The following is an 18,005-nucleotide window of genomic DNA, read 5'->3' as shown; positions in this document are numbered from 1 at the left end:
CATGGCAATATCTTTTCCACAATGATGCTGACTTTTAATGCAGTGCCGCCTGAGGGATTGAAATGCAAGAGCATTTAATTTGGTTATCGGCCTTGCTGCTTATGCAATTTCATCAGGTTCTCCGAATCCTCTGATGACATTGTGGACAATGATAAACTCCCTGATTTTCTTGCAATTTTATGTTGAGGAACATTCTTAAAACTCATTCACTGCCAGCCATTTTAGAAAATTTCAAAATTTTAAATATCCACGTGATATTACGTTCAATAATTATGTATAAACTGAATCTACCAAATGACAGAATAGACTCCCTACTGTTAGTTTCAGTATTAGTATTAGTTGTTTTGAAAAAAAAAAAGTGTATTACTTGTGCATAATATTTAAAAAACACCATGGGAGCAACGTCATCTGAAGGTGCTTTTCTATTGGCTGCTGCTAGATGACGTCACTTCTGTGTGACATACTTTCAAACGTCATTATTCCGGTTTATTTCAAAATAAATCTACTAAAAATCACATTTAAAATCATCCCCAAAGGCTCATGCATCAAATTAATTACCAAAGACTAAAATGAAGGACGGTTGCTATAATTATAGTTTTGTAAACATAAAATGTAGTTTCAGTTGGTTTTCATTTTTTAAAAAGCATTTTTGTTTTTCTTTTATTTCGGTAACAATATTTTTTTAATTTTAGTGAACTAAAATAACCTTGAATGGCACCAGTTTTTCGATACCCTCCCTTCTTACTTTGACCATCTCCAAACATTTTTGTTTTGTTTATTTCATTTGAACTGAGTCAAATGCCATTTTTAGCATATGTCGGGGGCCACTGAAAAATGGACGGCGGGCCGCAAATGGCCCCCGGGCCGTAGTTTGGACACCACTGGACTACTAGCTCTCGTAGTTGTACGCAGTGGTGAGCCTCGCCCTATCCTTGCTTGAACAACTGAGCATTTAGGGAATGCTCTTTTTATTATGACACTCACCTGATTCCGAATAATCTCTTCACCTGTGAAATGTTCCAAACAGGTGTTTTTTGAGCATTCATCATCATTCCCAGTCTTTTGTGCATGTCCCTACCTCAGCTTGTTTGGAAGGTGTTGCAGCCGCCATATTCAAAGTGAGAGAATATTTGCAAAAACAAACAAACAAAAAACTAGTTCATCAGTTTGAACATTAAATAGCTTATCTTTATAATGTATTCAATTGAATGAAGCTGTAGATTGAAAAGGTTTTCATTTTCTGTTTTTAGTTACACAACGTCCCAACTTCATTGTAATGTAGGTTTTGTAATTTTATTGGGAAAAAATGCATTTATTATTTTTAGAGCTCCGTGCCTCAAGCTCTTGGTGGGCGGGCATGGACACTATGGCCCACCAATTGAGACAGGTGTGCCTACTTCTCAGTTACACTTTTACACATGTAGTGCAGCAAAAATAAACCAAGCTATCATTCATGTGCCCATGCTATAAATGTCACCTCTACATGTTGCAGGCTGCTGGCTCCACTGGCGGTTAGCCTGGCACTGGGCTGAAGAAGGCCCCTCCGGGGTATAGCCTTTATTACAGGAGAAGCGCACCATGTCATTGTAGTTATAGCCCGTGCCAATGGTGCGCCCATATATGGGGCTGCCGGGGTGGCCGCACGTGACAGCTGATATTGACACATATCATCCAGGGACCAAAGAAGAAGGTGGAGAAAGAGAGACAAAAAGGAAGAGAAGGGGTGGTAGAGAGAGAATGTGTGAGAGAGAGCAATTTATTCAGAGGTGACCGGGGTGAGGTGTTCAGTGGCAACAATTACCTGTATAAAAGAATATCATTTCTATAATATTACATTCACGGCACAGCAGGGGAATTAAGGAACATTATTTGATGTGTATTTCAGTTAGTCAATAGGTGAGAATCAGATTGTAGGGAGATTATTGCGATCACACTGCCATAAGTGATACTCTCACAAAAAATAAAAACACACAACCTATCTGAAATTGAGAGCTTTTTCCCATATTTTTGTCAACAACAAGATCAGTTCGCTTGATTTGTATGACATTCCAACAGAGGACAGCTGCTTCTTTTCAAGAAAATATATATTAGGGATGAGCTGGATATCCATAAAACATGAGTATGGTATGGATTAGTGCACAACTGATATGCATTTTTTGAGTTTCATTCCGATACCGATTTTTGGCAGAAAAAAAAATAGATTACATTTAGATTTATGCATATTAAAAATAGTTCTAAAATGTGTAAAACACATGTCTGCCTGGCTCAAATTGGTACGAAACGTCGCTTCATACAAAATTTTCAAGTTACGAAACTCCTCAACAGGAAAATATTGCCTCTTGTTACGAAAGATGTTTCAGGGTAGATAGGTAACACTACTGTATGGGGCTGCTGCTCGCAGCTCCCACAGTTTCCTGAACGCAACATACTTAGAGCTGCTCTGCCATTGGCTATTACTGGCATCTTCCTGGCATCCCATTGGCTAAGAGGGACCTCTACCATTTGTGACCATAGATGCATAATAGAACTGTGTCTATGTAGCGTCCTCCTCATTCGCCCCTCGGGACATGAGGTGTTTAGATAGTTTTACGTAAATGTATTAACTAACGGCTAACAAATTTGTACAAAAATTCAAACAATTGGTGATTGATGAAGGCCACGTTGCACAGTAAGTATTTAATTGCGACGAGATGGCCCTTTTTTGGAAAAAGATGCCTCGCAGTACCTGAAGTTTCCATCAAGTTTCAGAATTTATTGAAAAGAATCACCCAGAAAAGGTGTTCACCATTCGGGCGATCGCTCACTATGATGATGTTTGCCTTGGACATTTCGAAGGATTGTTAAAAAAAACAAGGGCTCCAGGTGACAGTCACTTGCCTTCAGTGCCAGATGGCATGGGTTCACTTATCCGCCTAGGATATCATTAGTGTTGTTCCGATCCCGTTTTTTGGCCCCCGCTACCGATTCCAATTCCCAGCTTTGCAGTATCGGCCAATACTGATACCATACCAATACCTAAGGTTTTTTTTCCTAAACATGAAAAAGCTGTCCTGCCAATGGTTCAGAGCATTCAAGGGCGATTAGGATATCTTAGATCGGCATGCAGTGAGCATGTCACATATCAGTGAATGTCGTGCATGAGCAAGACACAAGATGCTGCATCCAAAATCCTACATTAGCGTTAGAATTAATGGTATCGGCATGTTTGTTGTGAGTAGTCACCGATACGATACCTCTGTTTTAATGCAGTATCGGCGCCTCTGCCGATACCAGTATCAGTATCGGAACAACACTTGATGTCATGTGTAAGCATGAGTGAGTGAGTGATTAAAAAAAAAAAAAAGATTGTTTAAAAAAAACAAAACATCCTTGGATCAGTTCTTTACGAATCACCACACTTCTGAGAGAGAACATGAACGAAAGAGGGCAAAAAACAAAGAGGACAGCAGTTAAAAAGGTAAATGCCCATCAATTTTATTCTTTAGTCTTTGTTTTTTACATTATGTACAGCTCTCATTATTGTGCAATAATCTAATTGTAACATGTATTTTTTACATGTTTTGATGCATTTTTATGCTTTATCACATTTATGTCTGAATTTTGGGAGCATTGGAAAAGATTAGGGCATTTACATGGAAAATGCGCCTCTATTTACAAAATTTTCTACTTAAGAACTTTTTTTTCCAGAACCAGTTAATTTCGTAAGTAGAGGTACCACTGTACCAGACTGCTTTTGCTCGCCATGGCCAGTCGTTTTCATTCACAACATTAGCCCATGGCTATCCATCCATCCATCCATCCATCCATTTTCTTGACCGCTTATTCCTCACAAGGGTCACGGGGGGTGCTGGCGCCTATCTCAGCTGGCTCTGGGCAGTAGGCGGGGGACACCCTGGACTGGTTGCCAGCCAATCGCAGGGCACACAGAGACGAACAACCATCCACACTCACAAGCACACCTAGGGACAATTCGGAGCACCCAATTAACCTGCCATGCATGTCTTTGGAATGTGGGAGGAGACCGGAGTACCCGGAGAAGACCCACGCGAGCACGGGGAGAACATGCAAACTCCACCCAGGAATGGCCGAAGCCTGGACTCGAACCGGAGTCCTCAGAACTGGGAGGCGACGTGCTAACCAGTCAACCACCGTGCCGCCCAGCCCATGGCTAGCGGAGCCAAAATCACAGCGCGTTCGTATGGCCTAGGCATGGCCTGGTGCAGCTATTTACATAAAAGTGACACACCCCTATAACAGGCTATTTGGAACAAAGTGTTTTTTTTGGCTGATTTGAGGACAGCAAAAAATATTAGATCCAAAGTCAATTTTGACGAATGCATGTCTTAATGACATGTCTTTTACACATTTTAGTATGTGGAAATGTTGAATAATATTGGACCTTTCATTTTCTTCAGTTCACTCGTATTTCGGTTCATGTGTTTGTCAAAATTACTTAGTGAATTTGTTTTGTTACGTAACAGCAGCTTTTAACGAGCTAAACTCTGTGACACGGCAGTAACTGGCTGGCTGCTTCAATGCAAATTAAGGACGCACCTCTCTCTCTCTCAATTCTCATACTGTTCAGTAAATATTTATTCATACACATACATTTTCTGAGTTTAAAAATTAAAAAAATAGTTCTAACTTTTGTGATAAAAAAAAGCATTGATTTAAAAAAAAAATATCGCAACTTTTGTTCAATCCATATCAATTTCACCCTTTATTTTATCGTTTATTTTAATTGTGAAATTGGTAAAAAAATTAAAAAATACTACCGATGTAAGCCCCACTTATTTCTGATCAAACCATGCCCATTTCTGGTTTAGGCCACGTCCGCTTTCAATTTAGGCCACGCCCCCTCCGAAAACATATACAGGTAATTTAGATTGTTGAACAGATACAGATAGTGGTGTACTCGCTCATCCCTAATATATATACACACACACACATATATATATATATATATATATATATATATATATATATATATATATATATATATATATATATATATATATATATATATATATATATATATATATATATATATATTGCTTTGAATTGTATAGCCCAATTCTATAATTATATAGTACAGTCATTGGCTAGTGTTCGCCTAATATGGGCAAAAATACATAACAAAATAATACAGAAAAGGCCTCACGTAATTATTTAGCCATTGGGCTGCCAGAAAGACCAACTACTTACAGATACAAACTGGGAGTTGTCCAGACCAGTTGTGATCCTGCTGGCAGATCCGGACTGAGGAGCCAATGAGCCTGAATCCAGAGTTGCACTGGTAAACAATGGTGTCTCTATAACCATAGTTCTCCCCAATGACTTGCCCATTCACTATCTGTTCTGGAATGCCACAATGACCCGCTGTAGGCAGATGATGAAAAGAAAAGAGACATTTATTTATCTCAGACAGGATTGTGACAAATATGATGACACATCACAAAGATAACCATATTAAAAGCCTACAATTAGTACAAAAACAGCTGTAAGAATCCTAAAGGAAAGTTTGATCATATTGAATGAATTAATGAATAAAAACGAAAAAAAAAAAAATTATTCGGTTCATTGGAAAATTAAAAATTCAACATGGTCAAAAAACAAAACAAAACAAAAAACAAATTCCATACACAAATATACAACCGAAGGGTATAGGCAGAAGCAAAAGCTTTTCATTTCTGTGCCAACCGATCTAGCATTACAAAATAGAATAAATAATCGTTAATTCAATAATTTTACATATTATAAAGCACCAAAAAAAGACAAGTCGCCACAAGGCATTCCACCGCAAGGTCCAACCTTGCACATACCCTCTGAGCAAGCACAACGGCAACCAGGGCCAGCCCTGGCCATTTTGGGGCCCTAAGCAAAATAATGTCAATAGGGCCCATATGTCTACCATTTATTCACCGTGTACTGTGTAAGTAACCCACATCCATATTTCATATAATGTATGTTAGTCAGATTTTGTTGCACTGCAGAAGGTAATTTAAACTTCTCATCCCAACTGACTGTCAGCATTTGTAATATATGGTGAATCTCATTTGAAAATATAAAAAGAAAGAATTTGAGCTATATTTTTTACGCTTGTCATTAAGTATTGAAATTTACAAAATAAGTTGTTTTACAGTCACACAATCTATAATAAACAATTGGGGTTCTCAAGGCGCCATAAAAAAAAAAAAAACTAAAATATGAATGATTCCAGGATAATCAGAATATGGGTCCCAATCCCATTAGATTGGGAGCCTCCTCGTGGCCGGGGCCCTAAGCTTCTGCTTAGGCCTGGTTTATATTTCTGCTTTTGCTCTTGCCTTAATGACCGGCGTAGATCACATGATTTATGCAGGTCATGAATTTGAAGTGTCGCATAGCTCGTGATTGGTCCGTCTGTCTCTCTCTCTCTCTCTCTCTCTCTCTCTCTCTCTCTCTCTCTCTCTCTCTCTCTCTCTCTCTCTCTCTCTCTCTCTCTCTCTCTTTCTCTCGTAGTGCTGGGTTTTTTCAATTTCAGTTTTTTCAAAATTTTATATGAGTGTTTAACGTAAACATTAGCATTTGAGCTCAATACCTTCCAGGTCATGTGAGCAATTTTCTCAAAAACAGTGTTGCATAGTAGTGCTGTATCTGACGCCTGAGATACGCCTCTTGTTTAATTTCACGTCTTTCAAAAATTTTGTATGAATTTTTACACGTAAAAATTTGCATTTGAGCTCAAGAGCTTCCAGGTTATGTGACCTGTGGACTCAAAATCGGTGTGGGATAGCATTGCTGGGCCTCCTGCATGAGATTCCCCTCTTGTTTTTCAATTTCAGATTTTTACATATTTTTTATGAATTTTTGTGCTATACCTTCCCTGTGAGATATGACCACTAACCCAGTGGTCCCCAACTACCGGACCGCGGACCGGTACCAGGCCGTGGGCCAATTTGGACCAGGCCACGGCAGGGAGCACAGTTGAAAGAATAAAAAAACTTACTGTACTTCTGGATAATTGAATAGCCGAGGCTTTAAAATGTTTTAGTTTGAAAAGTGACCGGATTCTCTCTGTTTACGACTGACTCTTGAGTCATGTCAAGATGCTAATTATCTCAGTCACGTAGCGCTGATGCTAATCGACAAATTAGCAAAATGAGTAAAAAACCCCAGACATAATTGGAACGTTTCTTTGCAACGGAGAAAAAGCCCTGTGATGAGTCTACATAGGAGCCTATGACCAAGAGGAAAAAGTAACATACATGGACTTACAGCTACAGGTGATTCCCACACGATGGCCAACTCTGCATCTGAATCCAGCGTTGTGGTGAGTGAGTTACTCATGGACTTCTATGGTGCCTTGTTATGTTGGTGCTGCTCATATAGTTACATAAAAATGGGGCTTAGTTGACATTATTGTTATATCTACAAAATATCCGTTTTTGTGTTGCTCGTATCATTCATTAGCCTTCCCATAAGTGACCTCACCATATTAAAGCATTGTTGATACACTTGTTTGTGCTGCTAGTACAGGTACATGAAAATACATAGTGGATTTGCATTTCCGGTTGTAGCCTTTTGATTAATCAGCCACTGAACAGGAAGTAGTTTTAATGTTGGATGGTTGAAATCGCTAGTTTTGAGAAACAGGGGTTTAAAGTTTTGGTACTTGCATTTTTAAAATGTCCATAGCAACCAGTACCTTAGGAAAAAGATATGAACCTGAAATTTTCAGGAACTGTTAAAATATCAGTGGAAAGTCAATTCCAATAGCAGGCAAGGCTATCGTCCGAGATTTTAATGAAACATTTTGGAAGTTTGACCTCTCAAGAGATGAAATCAGCCTCAACTTTGAAGATCACATTCATCTTACAATTTATCTTCTGAGGCATCAGCCAAAGTTTGGTTATTTTATTGTTGCTCCTTGTGGTATTTTCTTGCATAAATGAGGTAATATTACCGCTGTGGGAAATGTGATTTGTGTCAATTAAAAGATTATTTGCCATTGGATGTGGCCTTGTGATAAGTGCCTTATTGATAACTTATCATCGATGTGATATCAAATGCTTTTGGTCACATGAACAAAATGAAAATGTGATGGTTTAATAGCTTTTTGTTTTTTGTCCCACCACCCCTCCCCAAGTAGCCTAATACATGAGGGACACTACACTATTGTATTTACAATTCAATATAGCGTGTGTGCATTTTGGGGTGGGGTGTCGGGGTGACTCGCTTGTGGAAGACCATCGTGATCATGTTTCATCTTCGAGTTTCATATTTCATAGCTCATTTTTATGTTCATGTCATCCCATTTAAAACAGCATAAGTGAAAATGTGTAGTGATATTTGCGACGTATGCAGGCAGACTGTTCATTTTTGACGCGTCAAAGAAGCGCCGTGTCCAGCGTCGTATGAAACAGACAACATCGACAAGCGATCAAAACATTTCATTAGAATATTTACAATACATGATTACATTAGTCTACATTACATACGAAGCACTGGCGCATGTCACAATTTTTAATTCCCGACTGGGTGTGACTGTGAGTGAGAGCAGATAGACAGCCTGTCAATCACTTTCGGCGGGGGCATCGTGGCTGCTGCTCCGCCGCTCGAGTTCGACATAGTTTAGTGAGTGTAGTAATTTGAATTAAAAGTAGAAATTGATTGATTCATTAAGAAAGAGATCCTGTAGAATATTTCTGTCTGCTTGGATTACAATTCGCCGGTATCCGGGACCGATGGCAACGTAGCTTCTCCTCCAAGGTAGGCTGACTGTTCTGTTCACTTTCATGCTGAATGGTGTATTTCGACTTTTTTGGTTGCTGTCCTTCCATCCATCCATTAGCCAATCCGCTTATCCTCACAATATTTATATAAATCATTTCCTGGGTGGAGTTTGCATGTTCTCCCCGTGCCTGCGTGGGTCTTCTCGGGGTACTCCGGTCTTCTCCCACATTCCAAAGACATGCATGGCAGGTTAATTGGGCGCTCTGAATTGTTCCTAGGTGTGTTTGTGTGTGTATGCGCGTTCGTCTCTGTGTGCCCTGCGATTGGCTGGCGACCAGTTCAGGGTGTACCCCGCCTACTGCCCGGAGCCAGCTGGGATAGGCTCCAGCACCCCCCCATGACCCTAGTGAAGAATAAGTGGTCAAGAAAATGGATGGATGGATGGATGGATAATGAACTCAATCTTCCACTAAGTGGTTCATTAAAAAATAAAATAAAAAATAAAAAATAAAAATAAATTAAAAAAAATAAAAAAATTAAATAAATAAATAAATAAATAAATAAATAAAACACATCTTTTAAAGTCTTGAATTATTAGCCAAAAGCATTTGGCAAGTAAGCCAATAAAAAAACATTCACTGGTTCCCCAGCCGTTTCAGGTTTATTTTGGCTGACTAACAAAATACCAGCTGCTTTTGGCCCAGAATCTGACTTTGTTTTCGAAGTTTGTCGGAGCACGTACCCAGGCACCGAGTCTCTGTTCCACTCCAAAGTCCGGACAGGAGACACTCTCTAACAGTCGATCCAGTTAAAACATAGCCGATGTTGCAGCTGAAAATGGCTGTTGCTCCAAAGGTAGTCTGGGTACCAATTTTCTTCCCATTTGGTGGAATGGGCAGATCGCCACATGAAACGACTGCAAGAGATGAAAAGGTAGAATGTGTAGAGGACAGAGGGGATAAAATACTAGGAGGTTGCATGTCTGTGTTTTACACAGACTACAATACTGCGACAACTGACCACATTCCAAATAAACACAATATGATTATGACGTTCATGTGTTGTCTTTAAAATTACTAATTCAGGGGTGTCAAACTCATTTGAGTTCAGGGACCACATTTGGCCCGATTTGATCTCAAGTGGACAACACCACGATGTTTTTGTGGCCTTATAGACCCCTTCAAAGTTTATAAACAATGTGACGCAATTTAAAGGGTGGAGCTTAGCTGGAGGCAAAACACCTCAGTGGCGTGTGGTTCTAACACCGGTCAGCATATTTTCACAGAAAGTTCACGTCGGAAAGGACGTGGAAAACGGCCATTTGAGTTAATATGTGAGTAAACTGACTCCCCACAACCGTGAATGTTACTTTAAAAAGTTAACTCTGACTCGATAGATGATTTAACGGGACTACCCACCGTGCAATGGCCGGACATTTAAATCTACCTTATAGAAAAACTGAGCGTTTATACTAAAGATAAACTGGAGGCCTATAAATCATTACATATCTACAACTAATTACATCTTGAATGGACATGTTCAAAATTTAGAATATAACAACTTGAGCAAGGACTTTTGTGTCGTGCGGTCGCAAGTGTTGCCAAGTCAATGACAGGGACAGAAGACGAGGATATACGAGGCATGTACCTCTCCAAAAAATATTTGACAAGAAGTTATCGGAACCATTGTGGGGGCTTTCGCCTCGACAAAACTGAAACACAGCTAACGTTTGGTTAGCTAGCGGTTAGCATTCGCACATGTCGCATGTAAACACGGACTTTTTATAAGTCCGTGCATGTAAAAATAATCCCACAAATATTAACTAATTTAAGTAATTGTAATCACAACTAAGTCTAGCCCACATCATTGTCCAGGCTGAATATTACCTGATATGAAGTGTGCGCTGCAAACACGAGCATTGTTGATGATAGCCTCAGTCCAGTCCTTTCGCCTAATCAAGTTTAACCACAGCCGTCTGCGATTACTCTGACTGGCAGAGGATGGGATGCGATAGAATTTCAAGTTTTTGTTGGTGCTTTTACAGTTCTGGCCGTAACCAAAAACACAACAAGATGACATTTTCTACAGACAACCAGCGTTGTTTACTTCTAGCTGCACTTCCGCTGCCTGCAGCGGCAAGTATTTTTATTTATTTATTTATTTTATTTTTTTTAATACCCACTCACACGCGTGGCCTACTTCTTGTAGGCCACATACATGGGCCTCTCCCAGGCGGAGGATCGAACCCACGCCAACCGGCACCAAAGGCAAGTGACGGTTCCACTCCTCCACTTGGAGCCCTGCAGCGGAAAGTTATTTTTGCCTCCGGTAAACACCGTGACGTCATCGTGACGTAGGCCATGAAGGGGTCCATAAGCCATAAATAATAAATATTCTAAAATGTCCACCACCCCACCCCCACTTTTTTCTTTTACACGTACATTTGGAAAATATTTAGAATCTAATTGATACATTTGCATCAATAATATGTATTGTGGATAAATTCACTCCAAAACTTATAATGCAGTGAGCGAAGTCTAGTCACTGTTTCTGAATTTGGGTTATTGTTAGTATATTTCAAATTGCAATCCATGTAAACCAACACAAATTGCATGGAAATATATCATTTGTTTGTTTTTTCCATTTCCAGACCCAAATAACACATTGATTCTCTTAGATTTGTAATAAAACAAATCTATGAAACAGAAGCCAAGTGAGACACATGACATAGGATGGATATTAATTGACAATTGTAATCTACAAATCCCATCATGCAGTGTGCGGTGCCGTGCACTTGCAGGCATCGCCTCAAGAAAAGTTACACTTTTCTGTCTCATTTCCTTTTATTCTACACTACCGGTCTCTCTCTCTCTTTTTTTTTTTCTTTCCTTAAATCACTCACTTCTGCATCGGGGCCTTTCATTTCTCCAACTCCAAACCCCGTTTGCCAGGCACTGGATGTGAGCAGGACCAACACGGAAATATCCCGGGTTGCAGGTGAAGATGATTTTTGTGCCATATTCATAGGAGGACCCATTGACTAAACTCCATTTCCCATGGTCCAGCGAAAAGGAGCTGAGACTGGGGCACATCATAACTGAGGCAAAGCAATGCGAAAGAGAAAGAAGACATTTGAATTATTCAAATATGCTGACATCTGATACCATTTCCTCTTGTCATTCCTGTCATTTATTCAAATGTCCTTCAACAAACAAAGCTGAGTTGGTGCACTGCAAAATCTAATGACTAAAATCAAAATCAGCTGGCCTTTGTGATTGCTCTCGAACCCACGTACAGATTAATAGTGAACAATGTTGTCAATCACACCTTCCACTGACTTTCAAACTTAGAACCATGCTGAGTACCGTATTTTTCGGAATGTACGTCGATCCGGATTATAAATCACACCAGCCAAAAATTGCATAATTAAGAAGGAAAAAACATATATAAGTCGCATTTTTGGGGGAAATTTATTTGATAAAATCCAACACCAAAAACATACATGTCATCTTGAAAGGCAATTTAAAATAAAAATATAATTGAAAACAACAGGCTGAATAAGTGTACGGTATACTAACGTTACATGACCGACATGCCTGGTAATGTCAGTAACAACGTAACATATTAAGAGTTTGTAGCGAGCAGTGATGGGAGTCGGAGGCGGAGTATTGAAGCACGGAGCCAAAGGCTGGCGTTTTATTGACATCAGCTTCTGAGGTCTTAACAGCAACTCCCCACTCAGCTGGAAGCTAACAGGCTAACTCCCCTTTTCCACATAACAAAACCTTCCCACCCGGAACTTTCCCTTCGTCCCAACGTTCCGTGGCTGAATTATGTTCCCATCACTACAAGTTATTCATACAACTCTAGCGTAAAGAACATGCTAACAAGTTTCACTCCACTTAATCCAATGAAATATTCATCCTCTGTGTCACTTTTAAACAACTCCCCCAACTCGGGAGGTAGACGATGCACTGCTTCCTCTTCTACCGGCAATGTTGAAATTATCAACACAGGCCTAAAGCGCCCTCTTGCGGTTTAGTGTGAAAATAACGTGAAATGATATAGTAATGTGTTAATAAATTCACACATAAGTCGCACCAGAGTATAAGTCGCACCCCCGGCCAAACTATGAAAAAAACCGCGACTGATAATCCGAAAAATACGGTACTTATGCTACATTTGAGGATGGTCGGAAGTTGGATATATCCGAGTTTTTCCCAGTTCTTACCTGAAAGCGTTTGAGGCGAAAATAAACAACCAAAATGGCGGATAGTGATACATTTTTTATTTTAGTCTTTAAAAACCCATTTTGACCTCCAGCAAACTTACCTACTCGCAATTTTATTTTATTTTTTTCTTCCTTTTTTTTTTAAAAAATTCTTATTTCATGCACATTTCATACAGTTCAGTAGTTCACCGTATAATTTCATGCAGGGAGATAACAGCATACTGTCATGTACGTTGTGGTGTTACGATATGTTGAATATTTATGAATGAAGAAAGCTATTTAGTTTTATACTCGAGTAAATTGTGTTTTACCATTTATGGTCTGTGTTTCCAAAGGGGTCGCCATTGTCGAGTGACATCACACTGTAGTCTGTCGGTGAAGTCGGGGTACTTTTTTTTTTTCCACAACATCATAAGTGGAATTTCCGAATTCAAGGGGGCGTTCCCGGACACACTTCCTGGTTTGGAATGGGAACAGTCCGACTTCCGACCATCCTCGAATGCAGCATTAGTCAGTATCCTATATACATGAACACTGGACGGCTCATCTGTGCTGTGAGCCAATGGGAACAAACATAACCACAGAGCGGCCATCTTGGGACACAAGTCCTCGATCACTCATAACATTACAGTTAATCGAGCACAAAAAAATTCTGCAATTTAAAAAAGCTCGAATCATAGTCACGTTTGTATCAAACCATTCTATCAGTAATTCAGCGAGATACAAGTATTAAATGAGTAAATCATCCAACTTACCCTGTTGTCTGCGGTAAATTGGATGATTTACTCATTTAAATACTTGTATCTCGCACAGCGAAAAAGAGCAGCCCCCTGTCCTAAGATAGCAGACCAGTGGTTATGTTAAATCTCCGCCTTGAGAAATCTAGTGTTCATATCTATGGTCAGCACTAGCCACCACAGACCCATTTCTGATAAGCAAAACAATTTGGTTCACTGGTATCCATTGTTTTTGCTATTTAGAGTTTTCATTGTCTTAAGTTGTAGTGGTATAAATAATCAATCGGTAGAGACAATGTTAATTGGTAATGGACTATATGTATGACAGCTCATGACTTATGTCCGGAGGAAGGATATAGGCATACCAGCTTCCAGGACATCATCTGGAGGAAAAATAACCTCATTCTTTAAATTGTGTTAACGTGGATTTTTTTTTAATTTGATTTGATTTATTGAACATATAAACACGCAAACAGCAGAAAAACAGAAATTAAAAAGAGAACCCCAATAAAATCATCAATCAATCACAGTTTACACGTTCAAAAGGGAGTAGGAAGAAGTTAAAAACTTATCTAGTCCTACCCCTTATACATTGTAAATTTAAACTTATTTCATTATTACTACTAGTTTAATATTTTTTTTTTAAATAAAATGTATAAACCTGGTTATGTATACAGGCGGCACGGTGGGCGAGTGGTTAGCACGTCCGCCTCCCAGTTCTGAGGACTCCGGTTCGAGTCCAGGCTCCGGCCTTCCTGGGTGGAGTTTGCATGTTCTCCCCGTGCCCGCGTGGGTCTTCTCCGGGTACTCCGGTCTCCTCCCACATTCCAAAGACATGCATTGCAGGTTCATTGACCGCTCCAAATTGTCCCTAGGTATGCTTGTGAGTATGGATGGTTGTTCGTCTCTGTGTGCCCTGCGATTGGCTGGCAACCAGTCCAGGGTGTCCCCCGCCTACTGCCCAGAGCCAGCTGAGATAGGCGCCAGCACCCCCCGCGACCCTTGTGAGGAATAAGCGGTCAAGAAAATGGATGGATGGATGGATCGTTTTGTATACAAGAGCACTTCGACATGCGTGCATTTGCCAATAACATATATACATGAATTTCCTAGACATATACCATAATACCTATCTAAATCATATATTCATGCTCACATATACAATTTTCATACTCTGGTCTGACAGAAGTATTTTTTTTTTTACTTTGCTTTTAAACATTTTTTAAACACAGCAAGTGTCTTGCATCTTTTCACCTCGTACCAAAATGATTCCACAAATGAACACCTTTTACAGAAACACACCTTTGCTTAATATCTGTTCTTGTTTTTTTTGTTTTTTTTGTCGACACTTGTACTCCTTATCTCATAAGGACTGTGTAACTCATAATTTCAAACAACGTCTGAGTACTGTGGCAGAGTAGATTGTTGTGTACTTTGTACATCATTTGTGCTATTTTAAACTCAACCAAGTCATAAAATTTAATTGTATTTAATTTAATGAATAGTGGATGTGTTGGTTCTGTATATTTTGATCAATTTATAATTCTTATGGCTCTCTTTTGCAATTTGTTTTATATGCGTTTTCCCAGATTTACACACAATAGGTCAGATATGGTAATAATAATGAACTGTATAATGGATAGGGATTTAACGATATCCAAACATCACGATACGATATTCTCACGATATGAAGGTCACGATATGATAATCATCACGATATTGTGATATATTGAGAGATATTTAAAAAAAGATCACAATATTGTAAAAAAAAAAAAAAAAAAAAAAAAAAAAAAAAGCTCATACTAAAAAAAATCACAATATTGTAGTTTTGTACATAACAGCAATGCATATAAACCATAATAAACAAGCTCTAATAACAATATTGAGGCACTTACTTGCTAAGGCAAGCACACATTGATCGCTTCACAAGCAAATTAGGTTCCCCTTCATCTGACAATTAGCATAGATTTTAAACATAGAAGGCCAAAACATCCCTAATTAAAATCTAATTGCACTAATAAAGTAGCCACTAGAGGGTGCTATAACTGCACAAATGGAAATCAACCTGCCTTTTTTAACAGATGTGTTCCTTTTAAATATTGTGAACATGACGACGATATTGTGGCAGTTTTAATATCACAATATCACAATATTGCCCATATCGTTACATCCCTAATAATGTATATAATGATTTCATGTTTAAGACATCATTAGTTTTATAAAGTAAACGTTCATGCTGAAGAGTTCACACAATAACAACCGTGTATATAGAACACTACTTGAAGGTGAAAACAATAGCCACACTTGGTTGTCGTTCACATCAATATGCTTATTGGACAATATTTCTGACTTCTACCATGGCTCTTCTACCATAAGTACGTTTTGTGTTTAAATAGTGTTATTTTGTCATATTATATTTATTTTGAGCACGTTTTTCAACATTTAAATGTCCGACTTATGTCAAGTTATGTAGTTAGCATGTGGAATCCGGAATAAATAGAAACCTTGTGGAAATCTTCTGCAGCTCCGCATACTGACCGCACCACAGCTGGTGTTAATTGACACGCAGACTCAAATGCTTTCTTTTCCTTGCGGCCATTCCGCATCGTTACGCAGTCAAATCAAATCAAATCAAACTTTATTTATATAGCACCTTTCATACATTCAAATGCAACTCAAAGTGCTGAACAATTAAAACATCTATAATACAATAAAAAGAAAAAGCCATCTCCCCCCCCCCCCCCCCCCCCATACCCCCCATGATCGTACCCACAGACATACACGCAAACCACAACATGGCGGGCACAGAAGAACCCTGTGAGGAAAGGCACCCAGGAGGAGTTCATCCACACTGAGAGGGATGACGGCCAACCACCACAGGGAGGAATGCCATCCCAGAGACCTCCAGCACACAGTGACCGCAGCCCGCTCCATACAGACTGAAGCGAGCCACAGCTCCTGTGGCTCGACAACCGCCTGCCCGCAGGAGAAGAACAGCCATCCCTCCCAGTGTGGAGGCTCCCCCATGAGAAAACACTGGAGCTAAAAACTTAGTAACTACCAAATAAAAACATTTAAATACTAAAACAAAACAGTTAAACACCAGGGGGAAAAAATAATAATAAATAAATAAAAAATAAAATGCAAAAACAAAGCTAAAAGACAATATACATTGAAATAGCTAAATTAATAAAGGGGGTTAAAAAGAAACCAAACTAAAGAAAGTAAGACTTGAGCCTCCTCTTAAAAACATCAATAGTCTCTGCAGACCTGATGCCCCCCGGCAGGCTATGCCATAGATGAGGACCGTAGTGGCTAAAGGCAGCTTCACCGTGTGTCTTGGTCCTCACCTTATGAATAGTTAAAAGGCCACTGCAAGAGGACCTCAGGAGCCGCGAGGGGTAATAGGGTAAAAGCAAGTCGGATAAATAAGAAGAGCCAAGACCATTAAGACATTTAAAAACTAATGAAAGTACCTTAAAATCAATCCTGAAGCGCACGGGGAGCCAATGCAGCGGTTTTAAAACTGGTTTAATGTGCTCCCGCCCGCCGGTTACCGTCAGCACACGTGCAAGCTGAATTTTGAAGTAGCTGTAGGCTTGAAATATTCTTTTTGGGAAGACCAGAGAGCAGGGAATTACAGTAATCTAAACGACAAGAAATAAAAGCATGCATCAGCACCTCCGTGTTGGCCTGCGAGAGAAACGGGCGGACTCTGGCAATACTCTTAAGATGGTAAAAACCGATCTTGGCTACATTTTTAATATGACGAATAAAAGTAAGCTCGAGTAAAAAATGACGCCCAAATTCTTCACACATTGCGAGTGTTTAAAATATTGTAGTTTTGGTAAAAGTTTCTCTCTCTGACCTTCAGGACAGATGACTAAAACCTCTGTTTTGTCCTGGTTGATTTGCAGGAAATTTTCTAAAATACAATTTAAAAGGTTATCAATAGGCCCCATGTCATAAGGTGGAACGGTGATGTACAGCTGTGTATCGTCAGCATAACTGTGGAAGTTGACGCTGTCCCTCCTCATGGCTTCCCCAAGGGGAAGCATGTAAAGATTAAAAAGTAACGGGCCTAAGATTTACCTTGGGGAACCCCACATTTAATTTCATGGGTTCCAGAGGAACATGTATCCGTACCTACAAAGAAATATCGGTGTGTGAGATAGGAATAAAACCAGTTAAAAGCTATACAAGAGATGCCTACCAGGCTTCTCAGTCTTTTTAATACAATGTGGTGATCTACTGTATCAAAAGCAATTCTCAAATCCAGTAGCACCAAGACTATAAACTTTATCAGGTCTCCATTACACCTG

At 39.4% G+C, this 18,005-nt stretch overlaps 1 protein-coding gene across 5 annotated transcripts in view; it reads right to left on the bottom strand.

Annotated features, from left to right (window-relative positions):
- The window catches only part of LOC144021954 (CUB and sushi domain-containing protein 3-like), a 1,200,535-nt gene that overhangs the window by 230,945 nt on the left and 951,585 nt on the right, over window positions 1-18,005 (bottom strand). For 4 of the 5 annotated variants that reach the window (XM_077526258.1, XM_077526260.1, XM_077526259.1 and 1 more), the window contains exons 51-54: window positions 11,618-11,812; window positions 9,458-9,631; window positions 5,206-5,379; window positions 1,478-1,651 (exon numbers count right to left, since the gene is read on the bottom strand). In XM_077526258.1, the coding sequence (XP_077382384.1) occupies window positions 1,478-1,651; window positions 5,206-5,379; window positions 9,458-9,631; window positions 11,618-11,812 (717 nt within the window). The remainder of the gene's footprint in view (window positions 1-1,477; window positions 1,652-5,205; window positions 5,380-9,457; window positions 9,632-11,617; window positions 11,813-18,005) is intronic. The other variant, XM_077526261.1, reaches the window with a different exon arrangement.

This window comes from Festucalex cinctus, chromosome 7 (assembly GCF_051991245.1).
Source record: "Festucalex cinctus isolate MCC-2025b chromosome 7, RoL_Fcin_1.0, whole genome shotgun sequence".
NCBI lineage: Eukaryota > Metazoa > Chordata > Actinopteri > Syngnathiformes > Syngnathidae > Festucalex > Festucalex cinctus.
This window is presented reverse-complemented; position numbering and strand designations above follow the sequence as displayed.